The sequence below is a fragment of the Canis lupus genome, chromosome 2 (genome assembly GCF_011100685.1).
Source record: "Canis lupus familiaris isolate Mischka breed German Shepherd chromosome 2, alternate assembly UU_Cfam_GSD_1.0, whole genome shotgun sequence".
Lineage (NCBI taxonomy): Eukaryota > Metazoa > Chordata > Mammalia > Carnivora > Canidae > Canis > Canis lupus.
The window spans coordinates 45,363,133-45,385,800 of NC_049223.1; the positions used below are offsets into that span (position 1 = coordinate 45,363,133).

Sequence of the window (22,668 nt, forward strand, 5' to 3'; positions counted from 1 at the left end):
TTCAACTCACTTCACCCCGTCACATAGGCATTTTATCATCTCACATCATCACAAGAAGAAGGGGGAGCAGAGTACAATAATATACTTAGACCACATTCATGTAACTTTTATTACCGTACGTTGTCATAATTGCTCTATTTTATTATTAGTTATTGTTGTTCACCTCTTACTGTTCCCAATTTATGAATTAAACTTCATTGTAGGTATGTATTATAGGAAAAACAGCAGATGTAGGGTATTGTACTATCTAAGGCTTGCGGCATCCACTGGGAGTCTTTGGAACATATCCCCCACAGATAAGAGGGGACTACTGTATTCTAAACTTTGATGTCTTGAGGTTAAAAAAAGGTTATTGAATTTAAAAAATAACTGGGGAAAACCACATTATATCGTTGACATTCAAATGCATCTAGGATCTCCACAAATACCCAAATTCACTAATATCACCACAAGATACATTTTCCTTAGAAAATTTACTGATATAAATATTGTCATTGCTGCTTTTATCTCATAACTTTATAGAAATGTTTTCAGTTTTCTTGCCTTTCCTAGAATCTGAATTCCATTAACAGCTTCAGTTTGCTAAAGTTTTAATTCACACTTGGTGAATAATTTTGCACTATATGAAATATTCCAAAATCTTTTTTTTTTCCTGAACACAAGCATATTGTCGACTATGATGGACTTATTCATAGAATTTAATATTATTTATCACTTTAAATGTCATACTATTTATCATTTTTCTAAGAATTATTTTCTTAGCTGTTTTCTTTCTTGTCACTTCATCTAGATCAATGCTTTTCTATAGAAATATAATATGAACCATGAACGGGAGCCATATGCATAGTTTTACATTTTCTAAAAGCCACATTATGAAAAGTTTTTTAAATACCAGGTAAAATTATTTTTTTTTATGATTTTATTTTTAAGTAATCTCTACACCCAATGTGGGGCTCAAACCCATAACCTGAAGATCAAGAGCTGCACACTCCACCGACTAAGCCAGCCAGGTGCCCCCAGGTGAAATTAATTTTAATAACATATTTTATTTAACTCAATATATGCAAAATATTACCACATACATGTAATCTTAATAAAAATTAATAATGAGATATTTTTCACATTTGCTCATACCAAGTATTGGAAATCTATGCATTTTATACTTACAGCACATCTTACATGGATTAGCCACAATTCAAGTGCTCTGGGGCTAGTGGCTATTTTGTTGGACAGCACAGGTCTAGATTAGCAATCAGCTTTCTTTGGGAACCATTTTTCTACTCACATACAAGATACACTGATACACAGAGTTACTGCATTTCCAAGGAAGAATGGAGAAAGAGAAAACCATATTGTGATGTGGATAATGGGTGATCTATAGGCTCATTCAATAGTCAAATACCTTAAATTCATTGACAAGCTTAGTTATACATGGGTTCATGTTGCTACTTGACACGAAGCCCCAGAGTCCCTTATAACAGCTCAATTCACTAAAGCCAATGGATTATTATAATTTATTTGCAAGTAGAAAAAGCAGTAACAGTTATTTGAAATGTAAAAAAAAATAAATAAATTCTGTAAATATATGTTGAATGCTATTTGCATGCATAGCACCTGACTAGGCTGTGACATTTTGGAAAAGTTAATAGATATAAGAAATCCAGTTTCCCAGGCAGCATGTACACACACACACACACACACACACACACATCCAAACATACACATATATGCACATATGCATGTATGTACGGTATAAATCCCACTTATTTTTAAAGAGTCAGTGGTTGGTAATTGTTATTTCTATTTTTTTAAATAAAGGGCACTATAGAACAGAATCATTCTTGTTCCATAGACAAGCTTGCTATTCACACTTAAATTTGCCTTCAACAGAAAGAAATCTGTAGCTTTTTCTTGCAAGTTATGAAAATCAACATAAACTGACTGTTTCTATATACCACAGTGGTCTAAGGGTTTATGAGCATATCATCTCACTCAATACTTACAGCAGTTAATGATGTAGGTGCAGAAGCAATTGAACAGAGTACCTTTAAGAAGCTTAATAAATGCCATCCAACCCATAAATGGAACAGCTATGATTTGAACCTAGGAATCTCTGCTCAGTCATGAAACTAAAGTACTCACTTTAAATGCATGGTGTTCTAAACGCTCTCTAGATAACAATTTGTTATCTAACCTGGATTAGGTATTTAAAAGCAATGCCGATATTTCTTCAGACTTAAATATCTCTGAAGATCTAAAGGGGAAAAATCTTTGTAAATACCTAGTTTTATACTTAGCATAACCTCTCATTTTATTTTATTCCAAGACTCATCCAGAAAAGGCTCAGCTTCTTTCCTTATCTCTGACAAATACCAGAATCTGTAACATAAAGAGCCTTTTACTGGCATCATTTCTCCCAGTGCTTGCATTCATCTTTAATGTGATTATTTTGTGGTCTGCTGGCTCTTGAGAGATGATAGACACCTTCTCCCCTTCTCCTTTGAACTGTGAATTACCATATTTGGACTTGCTTCTTCAAATAGTTTTTACTAGTCCTTTTTGTTTCTCTCATTTGTTAAATTGAAACATTAAAATGATCAAGTTTATCCTAATAGTATCCAAGTTTTTGTTTTGATAATGTGACAGAGTTTAACTTAGAGTAATTGCACATAAACCAGATGAATAAACTGGACAAGTAAACAGCCTTTGATTTCTCAGGAATCCCTTTGAAAGTAGGCATCCAAGGAGGTTTCTTTCTCAGAACACCAAAATATACAATATAAGGTAAAAAAACTAATCTTTATTTTCTTATCTATTTTTCTGCTTATACTTATTAGCATTCAAAAGAATAATTACCATTGTTCAGAAGAGCAATGTTAGCAATAGGGTCACTTTTGAAAGTCAACATATATCAGAATTGATTTAAGCAACATATATCAGAAGCGAACGCATAAAATTTGGGGCTTCATATGTTTAGCAGATTATAGGTCCTCATACATTGGTTGGATGAATGATTGAATTGCATGTAAGTTCACAGGGACACTGAACTATATTCATTGATCATTCTTTAATCTTTCCCGAGCTTGGTGCTAATATCATGGATACCTGCTTGATTACAAAGAAATATTTAGGCAAATACCCTGAGTCATTTATAGTTTTTCTTTTTTTTTGGTACATCTGTAATGCTATTTCTATGAAGTTAAAGAGATATAGTAGTTGTATGGTTTATAAATTCAGTTTCACATGAGGAGGTTGAGGTCTATGGAAGTTAAGTAACTTGCCTGATATTGTATAATGAGCCAAGATGAGAGTGGAAATCTAGTAGTGCTGGCTGCTGCTCTTCCAGGAAAAAACTGGTATAGCTCACATGATTACTAAAAATAATCTCAATAAATCTTGCATGCTGGGACTTCATGATTATGATAATAAAGAACATTTATGTTAAAAATAAAACATTTTATGTGGTGAGTTATACAATAAATAGTAAATAGATGAAGTCTCATAGTGGATTTGAATATGAAAATTTACATTAGGTCTTCATACAATATACAAAATAATTTATGGAAAGGAATTTTTTCCTGCAGGTGTTGTAATAAAAATCTTTTCTATCTATTTACTCATCCATTAGATTTCTTTTTAAACCAAGAAAAATTAAAAACAGTTCTGACTCATGCCTTCTTCTCTCTCCACAATTCACTGTCACTGAGAGTAAAAGATGAGTAAACTTGTTTGAAAAATGATCACTAAGTTTTTAACACAAACTTCCTGATATTTCTGGTGGTATAGGATACTAGTCAGCTTGCTCAGAAGCATTACAAATTCTTCTTTGAGGATAGAAACAATATTGGTGGATGGGGCTAGCTTCCAGACTCCATCTCTTAAATTCTTATTTTATTTTATTTTATTTTATTTTTTTTAATTTTATTTTTTTTTTTTTAAATTCTTATTTTAGATATGTCTCAAGGCTCTTTTTCGGTGGTTTAAATCATTCATGGAAAAGCAAATGTTCTGGCAACCTCATTCTGAACATCTCAAACAAAAACAAAATAAAAAATAAAAACAAAACAAAACCCAAAAAACAAAACCCAGCTTAAATTTTCTATCTTTCCTTCTCATCTTTCCTGTCAGTGGTCATCTTAAGACTGTTTCTATCAATTAAACCTAGAGTACACCATTAAAAGCTGCAGATACGTAAGTATCTTAAGCATTTACAAGAATTCCCAAGATTTTCAGTGTCTACATATTTTGTTAGTGTATCCATGCACTATGTCATGAAGTCTCTACTATACAAACAAGAATGAGGATTACTTTTGGATTCTACTTGGGGATCACAATTAAATTATGACTGATTTCACATGGAAGCAAACATTTGTATTTTACTTGTAAGATTCACTCTATCTGAAAATTCTGAAAATTTTGCTTTTTTTTTTTTGTAAGAGAATCTTTATTACCTATATGTAGAGAAAACTCAATGTATACACTTAGACTAGCTTTGCAGCGACTTCTTCAGCCTTTGCCTTTTCCAGCTGGGCATTGTGAGCCACTGATTTTGGACTCAGGACTTTGCCTCCCCAGTGATGGCAGATCTTATATTTGTCATTATAATTGGTTGTGATAGCTTCAGCTAGCTTAGCCAGAGCTCCTTTTTCTCCAGAGTTAACCTGTGTGAAGGCAGTGGTGGTGCAAACCTTCCCGTGGACCAGATGCCCCAGCCTGACCTTTTTCTTGATAATGCAGAGGGAACCCTCATGTGATGACACAGGGCAGGTGGGAAGACTGCCAGCTTGATGGGATCCACATCTTAGGCAATGACTACCAGCTAAGTCTTCTTGTTTTCCACCAAAATGGTGACAGTATTGACCCTTGCTGGAAGGACTGGTGGTCTCTTAGTGGGGATGTCTGCTTCTTGCTTCCTATCTCCTGAACCCTTTCTACTCATACTGGGGTTCAAGGACCAGCAGAATTAGCACCGTCTTGTAACTTAGGAGAAATGCAGAATCTCAGGCATTGCTCCTGACCTATTCAGTCAAAATCTGCCTTTTAACAAGATCCCCAGGAGATATGTGTGCATCCAGTTTTTTGTTTTGTTTCTTAAAGATTTTATTTATTCATTGAGAGATAGAACACAAACAGGGGGAGAGGCTGAGGGAGAGGGAGAAGCAGACTCCCCACTGAGCAGGGAGCCTGATGTGGGCTCAATCCCAGCACCCTGAGATCATGACCTAAGCTGAACACAGAGGCTTAACCATCTGAGTCACCCAGGAGCCCCCGGAATCCAGTTTTTAGAGGCACTGGCCTCAGGCATGGTATTTAGTATTTCATTACAAAGTGTCTTATTTTTTTCAGCAAAAGCATCAGTCCTTCAGTTTCCAATACTGAGCCTAAGCTAAATATTCCTTTAAATATAGTAAAATGATTGAAAACGAAGAAGAAAAACCTAAGATTAAAAATAAAGCCTGAAAAATATCATGTCCTTTGTTTATTTTATTTTACAAAGTTTTATTTTTCTGTCAAATTCTTCTATAAAGCACTGTCTCAGAACAAGTTTCCCAGCAGAAGTCGAATGCTATGATGCCTGGTGGACTCGTCTGCATTTGAGACTATTAGGCTGATGATCTACTTAAAGGAGGATCCCTATCCCCAGCACTCCCTTTTCAGTTTGGATTTGGATATTTCTTATCTTGTGGTCACCCCTGGCAGCAGGTTGGACGACAGGGAGGTGAAAACAAAGATAAGCCATTCTGCTTTTCCTTAGGAGTTTTGCTAAAAGATTTGATATTTTGAAATATTTGCTAGGTTACAATGAATTCATTGGACTTTAATTCACCACGGCTCAGTGTTAAATTTTTATTTATCATTGACAAAATGTTTTGTGGTGCTAAGCTGCTCTCTGGTACATACTGCAAATGACATTGTAGTGACCTGGAAGGATGCATATGAGTTCCAGCGGGACCCAGGGAGTTTGAGGCACTGAGAAATGTTGGTTCTGAGCATTACATGTTTAGTTAAGAGCTCATTTCTGAGGAATCGAAAAGTGAAGCTCAAATATAACAACTCTAGGAGCCCTTACTAAGGTTAGGGATTAAAATTTAAAAGAGAATATTATAAATCCTTAACTCCTTTCCCAATTTTCAAGTCAGGTGACTGTACGTAGAAACTCTTATTTTCAAAGTTCGTGATTTAAAGTACCTGTCTAGTAACAAAACATACATTGTTTCATGTCATAAAACCCCGAGAATACATTTATACTGCCCTTAATTTTCCTTTTTGTTCTACTGAATATGCCAATTAGAGAGATTTAGGGTTGGATTGTGAAAGCTTCAAGAAATAGGACCCACAGTTATTACACACGCTAGATTTCTCCAGTCATCATCTAAAATTAATGATTGCATTTTGACATGGTACAAACTGAACCTGGGTCAGCTTACTTACTTGATGTACCAGAAGTCAGACTGGTATCATAAATCAGTTTATGATGAGCTTTAGAGGGGATGACATACGAAAGAGGATGTGTCACCAGAATCTCGACATTAAAACATAATAATAAATAAATAAATAAATAAATAAATAAAGACACAGAGACAAAGAAAGAAGAAAAAAGAATAAGGGGAATGTACCATATCATGACTTGTATTACATATGTATTCACAGGTTAAGCTAGCTCAAGAAAAGCCCAAACAACTTTTCCAAGAAATAATTTATGGGAGGGAAAAATCTTATTTAAAGTGAGCATAGGCGGGCGGCCCCGGTGGCTTAGTGGTTTAGCGGCACCTTCAGCCCAGGGCATGATCCTGGAGGCCCTGGGATCAAGTCCCACATCAGGCATGGAGCCTGCTTCTCCCTCTGCCTGTGTCTCTGCCTCTCTCTCTCTCTCTCTCTCTCTCTCATAAATAAATAAATAAATCTTAAAAAAAATAAAGTGAGCATAGGATATAGAGCTAGAACTAAAAGTAGGAGATGGACATTTAAAAAGAGAATAAAAATTATTAATTGGTTTTGCTCACAATGGTTATTGTTGGGTTGACAAATGAATCTGAATAAAGTATAAGATTACAGATTCAAACTGAATATGGGTCAAAGACAGGGTCAATTCTATTTCTTCACAGTGAGCAAATTTTCCACTATAGACATTCATTTCAGAGCTGTGTACTATTTGGCAGGAGGAGAAGTAGAATATGAAAGCCTCACTATTCCTGGAAAAAGAGGTCCTGTAAAGCAGAATATCCGTTTCCTATGTAATCATTTATTAAGATGCTGTCATTGAAAATGGAATACCTAGATGGTCTGCCCTTTGGCAAGGAGGCAGAAAACTGGAACACTGCTTTGGGAATTATATAAATGATACAATCACTTTGGGGACCTATTTGGGTGATATCTAAAAACACACATAAATGGCAACCCAGCAGTTCTACCCTTCAGGATACACTAAATGTATGTGCATGCACACAAACTTATACATACTCCACGCACATTTGTTTATCACATGACATATCCTAGAACGTTCGTAGCATCTCTACTCATAATAGCCTCAAACTAAAATACCCAACCAGCCATCAACAAATTGAGTAATTTGTAGTATATTCACTTGATGAAATATTATCAGGAGAATGAACAATCTACAACCACATAAAACAATATAGATGAATATTACTATCGCAATGTTGATGGGAAGAACCCAACACAGAACAGTTTATATTGTATCATTCATTCATAAAAAAGTTCAGAAACAGGCAAAACAAATCTATGCTCTCAGAAGTCAGGGTGGTGGTTATCTTTGGATGCATAGTGACTGAAGGGAGCATGAAAGGTATCCTGGTCACTTTTTTTTTTTTTCCTGATCATGTGTAATTTCTGCATCTGAGCACTAGTTATACAAATATGGCTAAGCATGGTTTTTTCCTCACCTAGTTGCACATTCGCACCTATCATCTCCTACCAATCAGATTCTCATAGAGTGCTAAGGGCTATGTATAAATAATTTAACAAAGGAAAAGGGTCCTTCCCCTTTTTACCAATACTGGTGCAAGATACTTATTTTTTTAAGTCATATAGGGCTAACAGAAACACAAAGCCTTTCAAAATGCAAGATAACGTTTCCCTAGCTGATAATGTCTTCTTTCCCTTTCTTGGCATTTCTGCAGGTCAGCTCCCTCTGATGTTTCTGTTGTCTCCATTCAAGTGGATTTTCTTGAGGAAAATACACCTGAGGTGTTTTTGGCCATGAGTATCTCGGCCAAGGGGCAGAGGAGCAGCGCCCACAACAAACTTGTAGTATCTCTTTCTTCTACAAGGGGAGACAGAACAAAAACCTGCCTACCGCTAGCAAGAGCAGTATGGGCAATAGGCAAGTGCCTTTGCTCAAGACACTGTGAATTTTAGAACAAATGGCTAAAGAAGGGAATGGTGGGAAAGTATCTAGTCATTATCTAGGCAGTGGCAAGTTGGAGAAATAAAACAATTATATGAGCAATAAAATGTTTTTGTCTTTTTGTTCATCTGAGTTCAGGGAGTGATATTTTGTGGAGCCCACAGATGAGAAGTTTTTATCAACTATGATCCAAAAATGGAAAAGGATTTTTTTTTTGTTATGTTTTTCTCTCCCCTATGGTGACCACTCTTTCACTAGAGAATGTACTTACATCATCAAATTAATATGATTCTTAAACAGGACATAAACCTTCCCTTTAGATGAGAACACTAATCAGATTCAGCTAGTTTTTCATTTTCCATCTATTTAAACATTGCCATTACGTGAAAAGAAAAATCCCTGAAAACCCAGAGTAGTTTACAGAGCTAGACCTCTCTTCCCAGTCAATCCATTTTATTATCCTATATAAACAAATTCTGCCATTGCATTCCTTCATCCATAGCAACTTCAAGTGGATAATCCACAAATCAATTAAAGATAAGTTAATTGCCAAAAAGGATCAAGGAACAAGCATTAGAAACATAATATTTACAGGCACCGTCCTAAAAATTTATGTGTTAGAGAAAAGTTGGTCTGACTAGCTTTCCTTCTAATCCAACATTTTAAATTTGTATTATTACTTTTGAAAATAAGAAATCCATCACAACATTACTTTTAGTTTCTGATATCTATTATGTTTTGGGGGCTGACATGGACAGATAAACCAAGCCAAAAAAAAAAAAAAAAAGTTACTACTATAGGATATGTAACTGCTATTGGTTTTTAGTTTTTATTTATTTTTTTAACTTTTAATTTTTTTCAGTTTGGAATTTTTTGAGGATTACATGAAATAATGCAATAGAAAGTACAATATCCATTCCCCTTTCCTTCTCCTCCTCACATGTTTACAATAAAGGGGGAAGAAAGGCAAATTCACTGAGACTGGACTCTGATCTGACCAAGAACACAGTCAATAATGAGGTCGATATTCATGTTTCCATGCAGTTCTGAGCTATGACATGTCTGCCTAGGACTGCAATATACTTATGGATATATGGAATGGATCTACTTCAACTTATATGTAAAAAAAAAATATTGTTTTCTTTATGAAGGCTTCTTTGACTTTTCCGAGCAGAATCTCTGATCTCAGTACCTATGTTATTTTATTAACTTGGTTTATTTTCTGCCTCCTTCTACTACAAGCTTTATGACAGCAAAGACCTCATTCATTTTACTCAAGATTATATCCCTACCAGAATGTCAATAGTCTTAGGTAATAAAGCATCAGGCAAAGTAGTGTGCTGGAGCTGTGCATACCAGCTGACAAAAGCAGGCTCTTCAGTTTTTAGGAGTATTTATAAATTGGTTGTTATATCTAGCAACTATAAAAAGTTAAATTGTATAAACATAAATAAATTAATTAAATAAATTACAATTACATAATAAATATTCAAAACTCCTCACTTCCTAATAATTTCCGTATATTGTGATATCATGTATGTTTTTGAGGTCACTTACACCCACCTATTGGTATGTGCTATATTGGTTGCTCACGCTCCACTTAGTCTCCTCTACAACTTGAAATGGGTTGTGGGGAGGATTTTTCCCATGGAAATCAGCAAATATTACAAATAGACTGTGTGTGTGTGTCTTCACAGAAAGCTGGCTGTTAACATCTACCAGACCACCGATGAAGAGGCTTATCTTAGGCATTCAAAAATAGTTTCTGCATGAATATATTAATCTTTTATATGAACTCTGATTACATTTGAGTGATTTGTTCACTGTCACATTAGTTCTTAATTTATTCCTATAGCCCACCAGAAAGCTCCTCTTTTTCAGGTTCACTCTCAGGCTCTCTTTTCAGAGTGGGGCATACACTCGTGCTGCTCTTGGAATGTCTACCTTTTGCATTTGGTTGACTTCACATCGTTCAAGTAGTATGTATCTACTCTGTCCACAAATGCACCTTTTCTTTTTTAACATTTGAGTTGTTCCCTTCTGAATTCACATTATCATCAGTTATTAAATTATACAACTCGACAGGTTTATTACTTCCATATTGCCCTCTCCCTTGCCAATGGGATTTTCTTTTGCTCTGTCTGACTCACAGTAACTGTATACTTATCTAACTCAGCCTTACAGGAATTCAGAGGCTTTCATCAGCCACTTGTTAAGAAAATTAGAAGAGCTCTCCAATTATGGTTCAAAAGTGAAAAACATAATGGAAGTTTATGAAGGAGCATAGCTAAGGTAGGAGCTGGGTATCTGGCTATAGCAAAGCATATCCGGGCTGGGGCCTCCACACAGAGAAGCAACAAAGGAAGGGGTACAGACATAAACGTTCCCTGTCTTATTAAGTGTTCATTATTTGCTCTGCTCAGACTAAACGCATCTTCTTTGGGCTACTTTATGTTCTGGGGATTCCTCAGTTTCATGACTTATACTCAAAATTCTACTAGCTGAAAATCATAAAATCAACATGATGACAATAATATAAATTTTGTTAGACACTAATTAAACATGGCCGCTCATATGCGTGACACATGCAGAAGTGGTATAGCTTTAAGCGTGGTCTGGCTCCCATGTGGACCATCAGAAATATTCACAAGCATAATTATAAGTTCTTAGTAGTGTGTGTGTGGGTGTCTTTTCTTCTTGATTTCCACCTTGATCTCTGCCTCTCCTGCCAGCCCACATTTGACAGTGTTCCACACTTCTTGGTAGCCCACAGCCACCTCTTAGCATCAGTCCTTTTGTAATAATCACACACAGTTTTATGTCTGTCTGTCTGTGGTTGTTCCATGTGCTATCTTGATCATACAGGGAACTCACAAGCTTTATTTCCCCTCTTCACCTCTATTTCTGGTTGGCATTGCTGATTGCACAGATGCCTTTAAATGTCTGAGATATGACTTTCTTTCAATTTAGAAAATCTCAGCTAATGCTTTCTGCAAAAATCCTATTAACAAAAAAGCCCCTACAAAAACTCTTGCAGCTGTTGTAGGAAGGAATTTTTAGACTTGTAGGTGAAGTGTCTAAGTTTAGTTTTACTTGAGTCTTTCTAGTGTTTAGAGGCCCTTCTTTTTGTGGTGGCTGCCCAATTTTGACTCTTGTACTCCTCTGTAGTTGTAAAAAGTGGGTTCCTAACCATTCTGCTTGATGCCTTACCAAAGACATTGAATTAGATGGGATCTACATTGAAGTGAGGCACTAGGGCATTAGAAGAAAACTTTGTGCAGAACTGCATAGAGCCATGGTGTTGAGCTCTGGCTATGACGCTATCAAATTTCATGACCTGGGCTCTTTCTAGATCTTCAGGTTTTTCTTTTCTCTTCCTTTCTTTCTTTCTTTCGAGTGGAAGTTGGGGGCAGGGACAGGAGAGGGAGAGAGAGAGTCCCAAGCAGGCTCCACATCTAACACGGAGCCTTGATAGGGCTTGATCTCACAATTCTGTGATCATGACCTGAGCCAAAATCAGGAGTCTGACGCTCAACTGACTGAGCCTTCAAGGGCCCTGGTCTTTAGGTTTTCAATGTAAGATGCTGGGTTGGAGCAGATGAACTCTTGTGTCTCTTCAGCTTTAGCCCTCTGCTCTGTGAATGTGGGGGGAGGAAGCATGGTGTCCCCATTCTTCAGGGGTCTGAAAACATTTGCTAATGGTTTCATTCATTCAAGGCGTGTGCATCAACCACCTACACTATGTCACACACACTTACAGGCACTAAAGATGAAGAGGTGGAAAAAGGAAGGTGAAAATTACTGTCACATGGAGCTTACATTCTAGTATTATTAATAATAGCTCACATTTATTTCAGTATTTTCCTGTGCCAGGAATTATATATGACTAACATAATTAATTCTCAGAACACTCCATTTTACACATCAGGAAACTGAGGCAATCAAGTTAAATGACTTCCCAATGTCTCATAGCTGTGAAGGAAAGTATGAAAATTTGAACCTCAGTAGTATGGCTCTGGAGCTGGCCAGCTCCCAACCATTACCCCACAGCACCTTTCAAAGATGAAGCTGTTTATACATACAAGTAGCGAGCTTATTGCACTATTCTGTAATCAAATGTGGCCCCAATGATAAGGACTAATCTATAAACTTTTTTGACAAAGAAGTAGATCAAAATTGGTAAAATGATAAAAGCATGGTGGAAAGTGTGATAAGGGGGGGGTAAGCAACCCACTTTGTGTACATATTCTCACTGACAGGCGCAATGGCCTTTTGAAGTAGGCATTTATATTTCCCATTTACAGACATGGACTCTACTAAGAGTGGTTAGGGAAATTGCCCCGTCAAAAAAGCAGCAGAATTGGATTTAAACTTCATCTGTTAGTCTCTGAAGTCAAAGTCTTTCCCCTATACTGTGCTACCTTGGCCCGTGATGTGTCACGACTGTTAACCTTCCTGTTATTCCTGTAACAATTGTTATGTTGCCTTTATGGTAACTATTTTTCCCATTTTTCAATTATGCTAATATTACTCCCAATTTGGAATATCATTAAGAAGGCCAGTTTAATATTCAAAACAATGCCAGTGGCATGAAACAGGATGAAGCTGACCTCTTTAGCTCAGAGAATCTTCAGGCTCTAATGAACAGCTGGCCAAGGAGCAACATTTTGGCAGTGAAATGCAACCACATGACCAGTATTTTTGGCCAGATGAAATGAGCCAAATGGAAGCCCACGAAGCAACCAGGGAGAGGATAGAGCCAGGCCACTTTAATCACTGATTTTTTGTTTTGTTTTGTTTTGTTTTTTTCATTTAAGAAACACGTTTTTTTTTTCTTTTTTTCTTTTTTTTTTCCTTAATGAGAGAGAGAGAGAAGAGAGAGAGAGCCAGGGGTGGGGCAGAGGGAGAGGAAGAGAGAATCTTAGCAGGTTCCATGCCTAGCACAGAGCCCAACACAGGTCTTAATCTTACAGTCATCAGATCATGATCTGAGCCAAAATTAAGAGTCAGCTGTTTAACTGACTGAGCCATCCAGGAGCCCCACAAAATACTTATATATTTTGATTTTCTTGTTTAACGCTGCTTTAGACCAATACCAATTAGTCAGTTCAGATATTAAGTTTATATTTTAATTGACCACCAAGCCATGTTCTACATCAAATGACAAGGTGCTCTTTCTTCAGGGAAAGATTCTGAGTTGAACCAAGGGGAAATAGTAAATCTATTAGAATAGCATCTCTTGCTATGGAACTCCTCCTTGTGTGGTCGTGGGAAGATGTGGTGAGGAAACTGAGGGTAGCAGAGCGACTACTTAGATGTAGAGGCTGTAGGTCAGACTTGGGCAAATTTCTTAAACTTTGCCGACTTTCCTCATCTGGAAAATAAAGACAATACTAGATCCACCTTGTGGGGTTGTTTTGTGAGATAAAATGAGATAATGCGTGTACATTCCTGGGAACACGGCATGGAACATAGTTAAGTGCCCATGAGAGATTAGATTGTATTACTTACTCATTACTTATTATTACTGCAGACTTGACTGACCTCCTGTATATGTGTGGCTTCTGACCCCTGCACCTTCAATCCCTTCTTTCTTTTTTAGTGGTAAGGATTCCCATTCTCTTCCCTCTAGAATTAAATGAGATGAGTTGTGGGGCACTAGAAACGAGTCATCATATCTGCTACAGCTGAAAAGCTTTAAAAAAAAAAAATCTATGCAATGAGAGGCATGAATGTGGTATCTGGGAAATTACATCCCAGTGTATTGATCTGTTGGTGGCACTCATTTCTCTTCCTGAGTCCTTGGCTCCAGCCCACATTTCTAGTGGGTATTGCTAGGTCTACTCTGACAACAACTGAGGTGCTAGGGCTCAGGTGTTAGTGGTAACAGAGAGGCTGAGACTACACTCTCTTCTTGTCCTTGCCTCCTGTCTGCTACTATCAGATGTCCAGATCCAAGCTGCAAATGTGAACATAACTTTCTAAGAGCACAGGGTCATTGAGGGTTTTTTGTATTAGTAGTATGCCTTTATCTTTCCTTGGCTAGAATATCCTTTGTGCTTCTGTTTCTCTCATTGTTTGTTAATCCTCCTTTCCACTGATCAGTCTGTTCCATGTTAAAAATTTTACCCATTAGCCCTTCTACAAGAGGTACAAGTATCCTTAAATGAATTTAATTAATCATCTATTTGGCAGATCTGTTAAAATGCTGGGGGAGGGATGTTGACATTGAAACTATGGGCAAGAAGAGATTTGGAGGTTTTCTGAGCATCTCAATTATTTAGTGTATCTCACGACCCCTATTAGTATAAGATGAGAAAACTAGACATTGTTTCTGGCCTGTGGGATGCTAGTGGAATCATATCTGTCCTAAATGTACCTTGGATGACTTTCCCTTCCATTTGTATCCCACCCACTCCACAGTTACCACATTTTCCCCCCATTTCTTCTCAGAAATGTCTCTTTCTGAGAAGAGAGAAAGCAGAAAGTTTTGTGATTTGTTCAGGTTGGAAAACAAGACCGTCTCTTGAAGAGCGACTTTCTATTTAAGGTTTCCTTGAACATTACTATACTTTTAAACAGTAACAGTTAGAAAAACAAAATGTCCCAGCATAGTTCCCTTGGGGGGTTGGCACAGTCCACCAACCTACTAAGTCTAACTCTTCATTCTTTCTTTCCTTCCCAAATAATTTTCTTCCCAATTTTTTTAAGTACTATATATTTTAAAAACTCCAACATAAATTCACTCATTTATATTATCTCCTCAAACCTAATGTGATGAACACATCATTCCTCTTTCTCTCTCCTCCCAAACAGGTTGGAGAGGTGTGGCTCTAATAACGACTGGCACTCACTCCAGATCTACAGAGGAAAATTAGCCCTCCTGAGTATGTAATCCTATCAAATCATATTTGGCTTAATAAGCTATATATTAATCATATTTGCTTTTTTTAAAGATTTTATTTATGCATTCATGAGAGACAGACAGAGAGAGAGAGAGAAAGAGAGAGAGAGAGAGAGAGAGAGGCAGAGACACAGACAGAGGGAGAAGCAGGCTCCATGCAGGGAGCCTGACAAGGGAATCGATCCGGGTCTCCAGGATCACACCCTGGGCCAAAGGCAGCGCTAAACCGCTAAGCCACCCGGGCTGCCCACATATTTGCTTTTTTATAGTAATGTATTTTGCCCACAAAGACAAAAATCTGTCACTGCTGAAAAACCACTTTCAAATCTATTTTAAGCATTGTATAACTGTCCAAAGTTCTATTTCTCTGGGATGAATACTCATCCAAAGTATATGATTTGCTATTACTTTAACAAAGCAGACTCTTTAACTGAATTTCATGTATTATAGACTCAGCTTTCCTTTATCCTGAATGTTGCAAGAAAGGGAAAACAATGTCAAAGAAAACTATTCCAGCTTAAAGTTAAGTGTACCACTAGTATCATGCATCCATGTCCATTCCATCTTCAAAGAAAAAAAATGATACTATACTTCACACAAATGAGGATTTTACAGAATATAAAATACTTTTCCTAAGCCAACAGTCTTATACAGGAGAAATTCAGTGAAGAAATATTGGCTAATGCCCAGTTATTTCAGTTGCTTCAATAGTGAAATCATATCCAAAGCCTCTCAACGGTCAAGCTAAGTTTCAGCTATTACCATATTTGAGGATCTCATATATTTTTAAAAAAATGCAAAAACAGGATTGCAAAATTGCAGGAAAATATAAATGTTTGCAGTAAACAGTTCAACACCTTTAACTTCAGGAATGCTATGCAATAAAAAATGTGCCATTCAGAAGATGTGTGTGTGTGTGTGTGTGTGTTGTATGTAGGCGTGTGGGTGTGTACACATACATACATACAATAATTAATGGTTCATTTGAGATGGTGTGGCGTGTTAAAAGTTTATAGCTATATGATAACCATCTTTTTTTTTTCATTATTGTCAGTATATTACTACAGTAGAATGCATAATCTTTCTGAGCACTGGCAGACCTCTGAAAATTTGAGAACAGAGTGGCCAACTGCCCTCTGAGTTCCCTAACCTTCTACTGGACTCTTGGCCTGTGATAGGCCTTGAAAATTCAACGGGTTGATTTTGCAAATAAAGGGTCATACAAACTAAGTGTAGCAAGATGCTTCATCAAATATGCACTAATGCATATTAGTGCATACCTGTCACACGTAAGGGAGTTTCTGGCCTCAATTTATAGTCCAAAGGGAGAGACAAAACAGGACCTACAGAACAGTAAAAACAGTATATATAAATCGTTTAATTATTATATTGGCAATTTACATTCAAATTAAAAGCAAATCCATGAGGGACAAAGTCTCTCAAGGTCCAAAGGAGACTGGCCCATGATGGTGATTCAGGATGTTACTCTAACCTTTTTTTAAGAAAAAGACTTGTTGCAGGAAAAATTAGAGAGGGAGATTAACCATGAGAGACTTCTAACTCTGGGAAACAGACAAAGGGTTGAAGAAGGGGAGGAGGATGGGGAGATGGGGTGACTGGGTGATGGGCACTGAGGAGGGTACTTCATGGGATGAGCACTGGGTGTTATACTATATGTTGGCAAATTGAACTTAAATAAAAAAATGTAAAAAAAAAAAGAAAGAAAAATATTTGTGAGAACTACAAATATGGGCACTTAAATATATGGAAAATTCATCCTTAGACATTCCACTCCTTGTTGTATTTTGGAAAGGATCAAAACTTGACCGAAGGATAATGAAAGTAACTTTGCCAGATGAAGGCAAGTTTCATAATATATCTGCAAATTATATAGTAGAGCTTAAACTGCATTTTTTTTTTCAAGGTTTCTGAAACACTAATCCAACATGCTATTCCTTTCACACTATCCAGTAATTAGACAAGTACAAAATTCCGGGACTTGTTATCAGATCTCAATGATGAGGTTCCAGAATCCACCATCTATTGGAAATAAATACTGCAGTGCTAACAAATCTTTGATGAGCACACACTTTAGTACGTAAGAAGAATGAAATGCAAATAATAAGCATGAGATGTGCATTTAGTAGAATGCAAAGCATATAGTCGGGTGTATTATTTCTAATGTTGAACTGTATTCATAACTAATAAATTAATATAATTAACAAAAATAAATGGTATTCATTTTGTTTCGAAACAGAAATAAATGGAATTGCTACTTACACTTTCAGTTGCCAATTTTTATTTATCCCTTGTCAAAGTTTTCTTATGCATTACTAATGTAAGTGAAGTATATAATTTGATTTCTCTGATTTTATAGTTCTCTAATAAATTTCAAGGGCACTATCTTCCATACTGCCTAAAAAAATTAATTACCATGAATTATTTTAAACCAAAATTTGAATGTTTTTATGCAAGTAAATCAGAACACATTTTAATACAAATTTAATACATACCATTATATAGGCCTAGTAGTTTCCAGATACCTTGCATTCGATCTAAATAAGAAAGATATTCTCAAGATTTTGCAAACACTTTCAACTGTATTTGCTTTTCCTGAAACAGCCTTCACTGCTACAGACTAACCAATCAGAAACAATAACAAAAAAGTGTGAAGAATCAATCTTTTCCTTGTAAATAGCTAGAATTCTCAAGCAAAGAAGGAAATCCAAGATTTCTTTCTCACTGTCTTCTTTCTTTTTTTTTAGTTATTTGGTTAAAATAAGCTAACCTAGATGTAAAACAAAGTTGTCATTGACAATTTATTGAGATCGTGAAGGCTAGATTTTTCATTTAATTTCTACAAGAAATCTTCAGGAATGAAAGATTAACGAAAACATCAGTTTTGACTTTATGGTATCTCATTCTCCTGGACAAGATTAAAATGCCGACTTACCATCTAGATCACAGAGATAGTTGCTAGTTTTCCACGTGAATGTGCCCGGAAACCCTTATAAACAAGATAGTAGTATTTCCTCGTTGTTGCTTGATTGCCTGTTTAAAATCCAGCAAGACCCCTTTCCTGATGTTTAAGGGGTTAACTGGAAGTTAGCATGACCAACGTTGGCTATTCTAACTCCATTCGGTATGCTAATACCCTTATTTTCCAGATGCCAGTAAGGGGAAGGCTGGTTTTTTTTTTTTTTTTTTAAGTTCACCACTTAACTCTCAAAATCAGCTTTTACAGTTTGTCAACTTCCTGCTACTGCTCAGGTTCCCAAATAGCCCTCTTTTAAGATTCATGTTTTTGTCACTCATATTTCAGATACCGCCAGCATAATGCATGTTAGTTGTTAAACAGATCAACACAGGGCAAAAGCATATTGCGGTGGGGGAGGTGGGGTGGGTGCCAAGGCTACAGAGACTGACTGAAAATCATTCTTCCTCGCTACAAAGAGTAAAGACTGATACCTGTAGGACTTTGAGAAACGCAATCTTGTCTTGGCTCTGGGAGATGGTCCTGACACTGTGAATCTCTGAGGATCCCAAAGAAAAGCCATTTGTAAGGAGGGTGCCAGGTTGCTGGAAACCGCAGAAAGTCAGAGTTGGTGCAGGGCCCCAGGGCTGTAGGGCCCCGCGCTGAGCAGGAGACACTTGTGGCTGAGTGAGGGCATTTCCTCTGTGTGGTGGTATGTGCTGACAAGGAGGTGGCAGGCAAGCAGGCTGAGGCAGGGGTGGAAGGGATGGCCAGGACTTCCTGCTGCGTGGCACTTGCCCTTTGCGACAGAGCTTGCTTCACTCAGACCTTATCTCATTAATAACACAAGAAACACTTTCTCACAAATTTGTTTTTAAATATAGTCTGGATTAAACAGCATAGTCACATGCCACTCCTGAAAAGCACAACACACACCAATCCATACACCCCTGCCCCCCCACCCACACAGCATGCAAAGTATGATTGAATGTGGGTGAACCTGTACATCAAGTGTGAAGTTTAAACAACAACAACAAAAAGGTAAATATGGGGCACCTGGGTGGCTCAGTGGTTGAGCGTCTGCTTCTGCTCAGGTCATGATCCTGGAGACCCGGGATAGAGTCCCACATCGGGCTCCCTGCATGGAGCCTGCTTCTCCCTCTGCCTGTGTCTCTGCCTCTCTCTCTGTGCCTCTCATGAATAAATAAATAAAATCTTAAAAAAAAAAAAAAAAGGTAAATAGCCTTTGTTAAAAAAAAACAAGTAATTACATATTTACAATGGGGAAATTCAACAAAGATTGCTATGTTTCACACAACTAGCTGCCAAATACAATTTTCCTTACTCTAATTTCTCTTAGATACAGGAATGGGCATCATTATTCGCAAACCTTCCACAAGGATTTAATGGTCTTGAAATACCAGCGCCTCCCTGCAAGTCAGCGTGAGAAGAAAACAGGCAGATCACTTTCAAAGCTTTTGGCAGCTTTCCCCTCAAGGAGATGGCGCGTCACCTTGGAGAGTGAATTATCATGCATGACTTTGACAACAGAGATCAATTTTCTTGTTCATTTTCTGTTCCCTAGAAACATTCTTCACTCTCTGATAAATCCCTTAAAACAACTTTCTTCCAAATCAAATAAATGATGAAAGCCAAAGAGAGCCCTTTGCATGTTTTATGAGTCCAGCACATTTCAGGGAGGCATATATTTCAAGATATTGTACGCAAGAGTCAAAGGACCCCAATGCCGTCATGAGTCCTCACCAGGGAGTGGTATTTAATGTTAACAGTGCAGTATAATTCCATCAGTCCCTGTCCAAACACTGCCCCACGGGTGACCTCAACTGTAAACCGAGGCAGAACTGCACTTCTCCTGGATAAGATTAGAGAGGCTTGGAGGGCTGAGAGTCAATTTAACCCACTCTGAACTGGACAAAATTGGCCAACAGTTGAGTTTACTGATGGTTACTCTTATCTGCCAAATTTTGAGACCCACACCACTCCTTCTATCCCTCCTATACTTGAGGGGTTCAAAATATTCATGTAATTTCTGTAAAAACTCAAGGAAGTAACCAGGGCACTTCTTTTCCCAGTGGCATCTGGCATACCAGGGGTTCTGTAGAATGGGCCAGGTCCCATATCGGCTCCGTGAATGAGTAATAGAAAACATTTTTATGGTTTCACCTCTTTGTTATCTGACTGATGGGCGCCAAGAGTGGGTGAGTGAGGCTCTACACAGCAGCAAACTCAGAGGAGCCAAGAGTTCACAAACAAACAGGTTCCCTCTGAAGCAACCAGCAATATTTGAAGGCTTTGTAAATCACACATTTCTGCTCTTGTACCCAGATCCATATTTCACAAGAACAAAATTGGAGGCCACCTTTCAGGTATTCTTTGAGAAAGATCAGGAAAGTACCTGTGTCTACACCTATGAGTCTGCCCTTCTTGGCGGATGAAATTCCACTATTATCATTTCATGCTTTTATACTACTTGATTTCCATGTCAGGACAGCTCTGAGAAAATGCAAACATTCCTTGCAGAGTTAGCAAGTTGCCGAACAACTTGGGTGTTTAGTCACATGGCTTCATCTGAAACTGAAGTCAGACAGTATAGGAGAACCGGGAGTGGGGAGGAAGATGCCCCTGAGAGCAGGTGGGGTTGGGGGACAGTGGGCATTAGAGGGGGGTAGGGGGGTGAGGATGGACACACAGAGGGGCAGAAGAGCAAGAGAGGTGGTATGAGCCAAGATGAACTCCTTTCACCTTCCACACAGGACAGAGCTCTCCTTCTAACTGGTGCCATTTTACATTTTACAGGTGAAATAGCCTCAGTGTTTCCAGAAAATAAAAGCTGCAGTCCAGGCATATGACTTTGGAAGCAAAAACACATGACTTGCTTTGTTATCCTGATTATATTAGTCATGGCAAGATGGACCCTATCACCCCGAGCAGGCTGGAACCAATCATAGGCATCTGAGCTAACATTTGTCTTTGTCTCCACTCCAATTTATATGTTGAAAAGAATGTTATATTAACTGATATCTGACTGATAATATATTAGGGCATAATAATAATGCAGAATGAAAACACTGTAGGACGTCCAACTTTTTCTAAAAGAAATATACAATGAAGGAGATGCAAAGCTGTCTTTTTCATTACTGCCAAGGTATTTCTTCCTTCTTTTCTCCCTTGATTCTTGACATTGGACAACTAGAATCCTTCAGTGGGATAACACAATGTAAATATAAGTGGTGCTTGGGTGGCTCAGTTGGTTCAGAGTCTGACATTGGCTCAGGTCCTGATCTCAGGGTCCTGGGATCAAGTCTTGAATCGGGTTCCCAGCTTAGTGGGGAATCTGCTTGTTTCTCTCCTTTTGTCCCCCAGTTCAGGTTCTCTGCCCCTCAAATGAAAAAAAAATTAAAAACATAAATGTATGTAAAATTATGACCAAAGAAATGGATAATCTGGTCATTTTTTTCCTAATGTGAAATTGTATATGGGCACAAGAAGAATCTTCCAATGTTACTGTTATTTCTTCCTTAAATAATTACTCATTGCCTCCTTTTCATTTTTTCCTGAACAGTTATACATAATCCCCTCGTAGGTTACCAGGCTTCAGCAAGGTCGCAGAAATAAGCTACTTATTTCTGACATTAATCATAAGTAAAATTAAGACTTGATTTCAAGTATAAATGCTAATATTCTTTGGAAGGACTGGCTAGTACTTCATCGACATGAGAATTTAGACAACTGGCAAAAAATAAAAATTAAGTAAGTTGTTTGCTAGGATGAACCTTTGCTGCCATTTATGTTTTTAACAGTTGTTTAAAAAAATAAAAATAAAAAAGAACAGTTGTTTATAACTTTCACTGCACATGCACTAAAGGGTAGAAAAGGAAATAAGGCAATTAACATGTCATTGTTAAACATTTATTTACCCGTAAGAATATTAGTAGAAATGGGATTCAGTGGCAGAGACGTTCCATCCCCGAGACAAAATCTTCTACAAGTTGGAAACTAAATTTACACCCCCAGGAAAACCAGATTCTGAAATCTAAACTTTGCCTCCACCAAATTGTTATCCAATAATTCCTAACCTTCCTAAAAGCTCAACAATATGCCCACCTCCTCCCAATAATGTAGATCTTAGGCTCTGCAGCTCTAAATAAGGTATCTTTTTGACTCTTGAATATTTCTGGGATTTTGGTTCCAAGATTCCAGATGTTAAAAGTGGCAAGTTTGGGGTTTGGTGTCTGACACAGAAATTCAGCATTTCCTTTATAGGAGATTGCTACTATGAATCAAACTGAAAGTCCCACATTTAAAAGTGGAAGAATTTAAACACACCCCACATAGACATTTGCTCACACCAAGGCACTATTCTGACAGGTGGGGGTTGGTCAGCTGAACTTTAGAGAAACA

The 22,668-nt window shown here is 37.4% G+C and overlaps 1 protein-coding gene and 1 long non-coding RNA gene across 19 annotated transcripts in view; one reads left to right on the plus strand and one right to left on the minus strand.

Annotated features, from left to right (window-relative positions):
* Positions 1-19,868, plus strand: part of LOC111094481 — a 67,879-nt gene extending 48,011 nt beyond the window's left edge. Inside the window, exons 3-4 of one of the 2 annotated variants that reach the window (XR_005355567.1) lie at positions 15,185-15,255; positions 19,607-19,868. This is a non-coding gene — a long non-coding RNA (uncharacterized LOC111094481). Of the gene's footprint in view, positions 1-8,141; positions 8,431-15,184; positions 15,256-19,606 lie in introns of those variants that run through there. The other variant, XR_005355568.1, reaches the window with a different exon arrangement.
* PDE4D (phosphodiesterase 4D) overlaps positions 1-22,668 on the minus strand; it is a 1,400,346-nt gene that overhangs the window by 331,825 nt on the left and 1,045,853 nt on the right. The window contains exon 1 of one of the 17 annotated variants that reach the window (XM_038530661.1): positions 18,741-19,038. The exons of 15 other annotated variants lie outside the window; for them this stretch is intronic. In XM_038530661.1, coding sequence (XP_038386589.1) covers positions 18,741-18,829 — 89 coding nt within the window. In that variant the 5' untranslated portion in view covers positions 18,830-19,038. Of the gene's footprint in view, positions 1-18,225; positions 18,389-18,740; positions 19,039-22,668 lie in introns of those variants that run through there. One more of the 17 variants, XM_038530665.1, reaches the window with a different exon arrangement.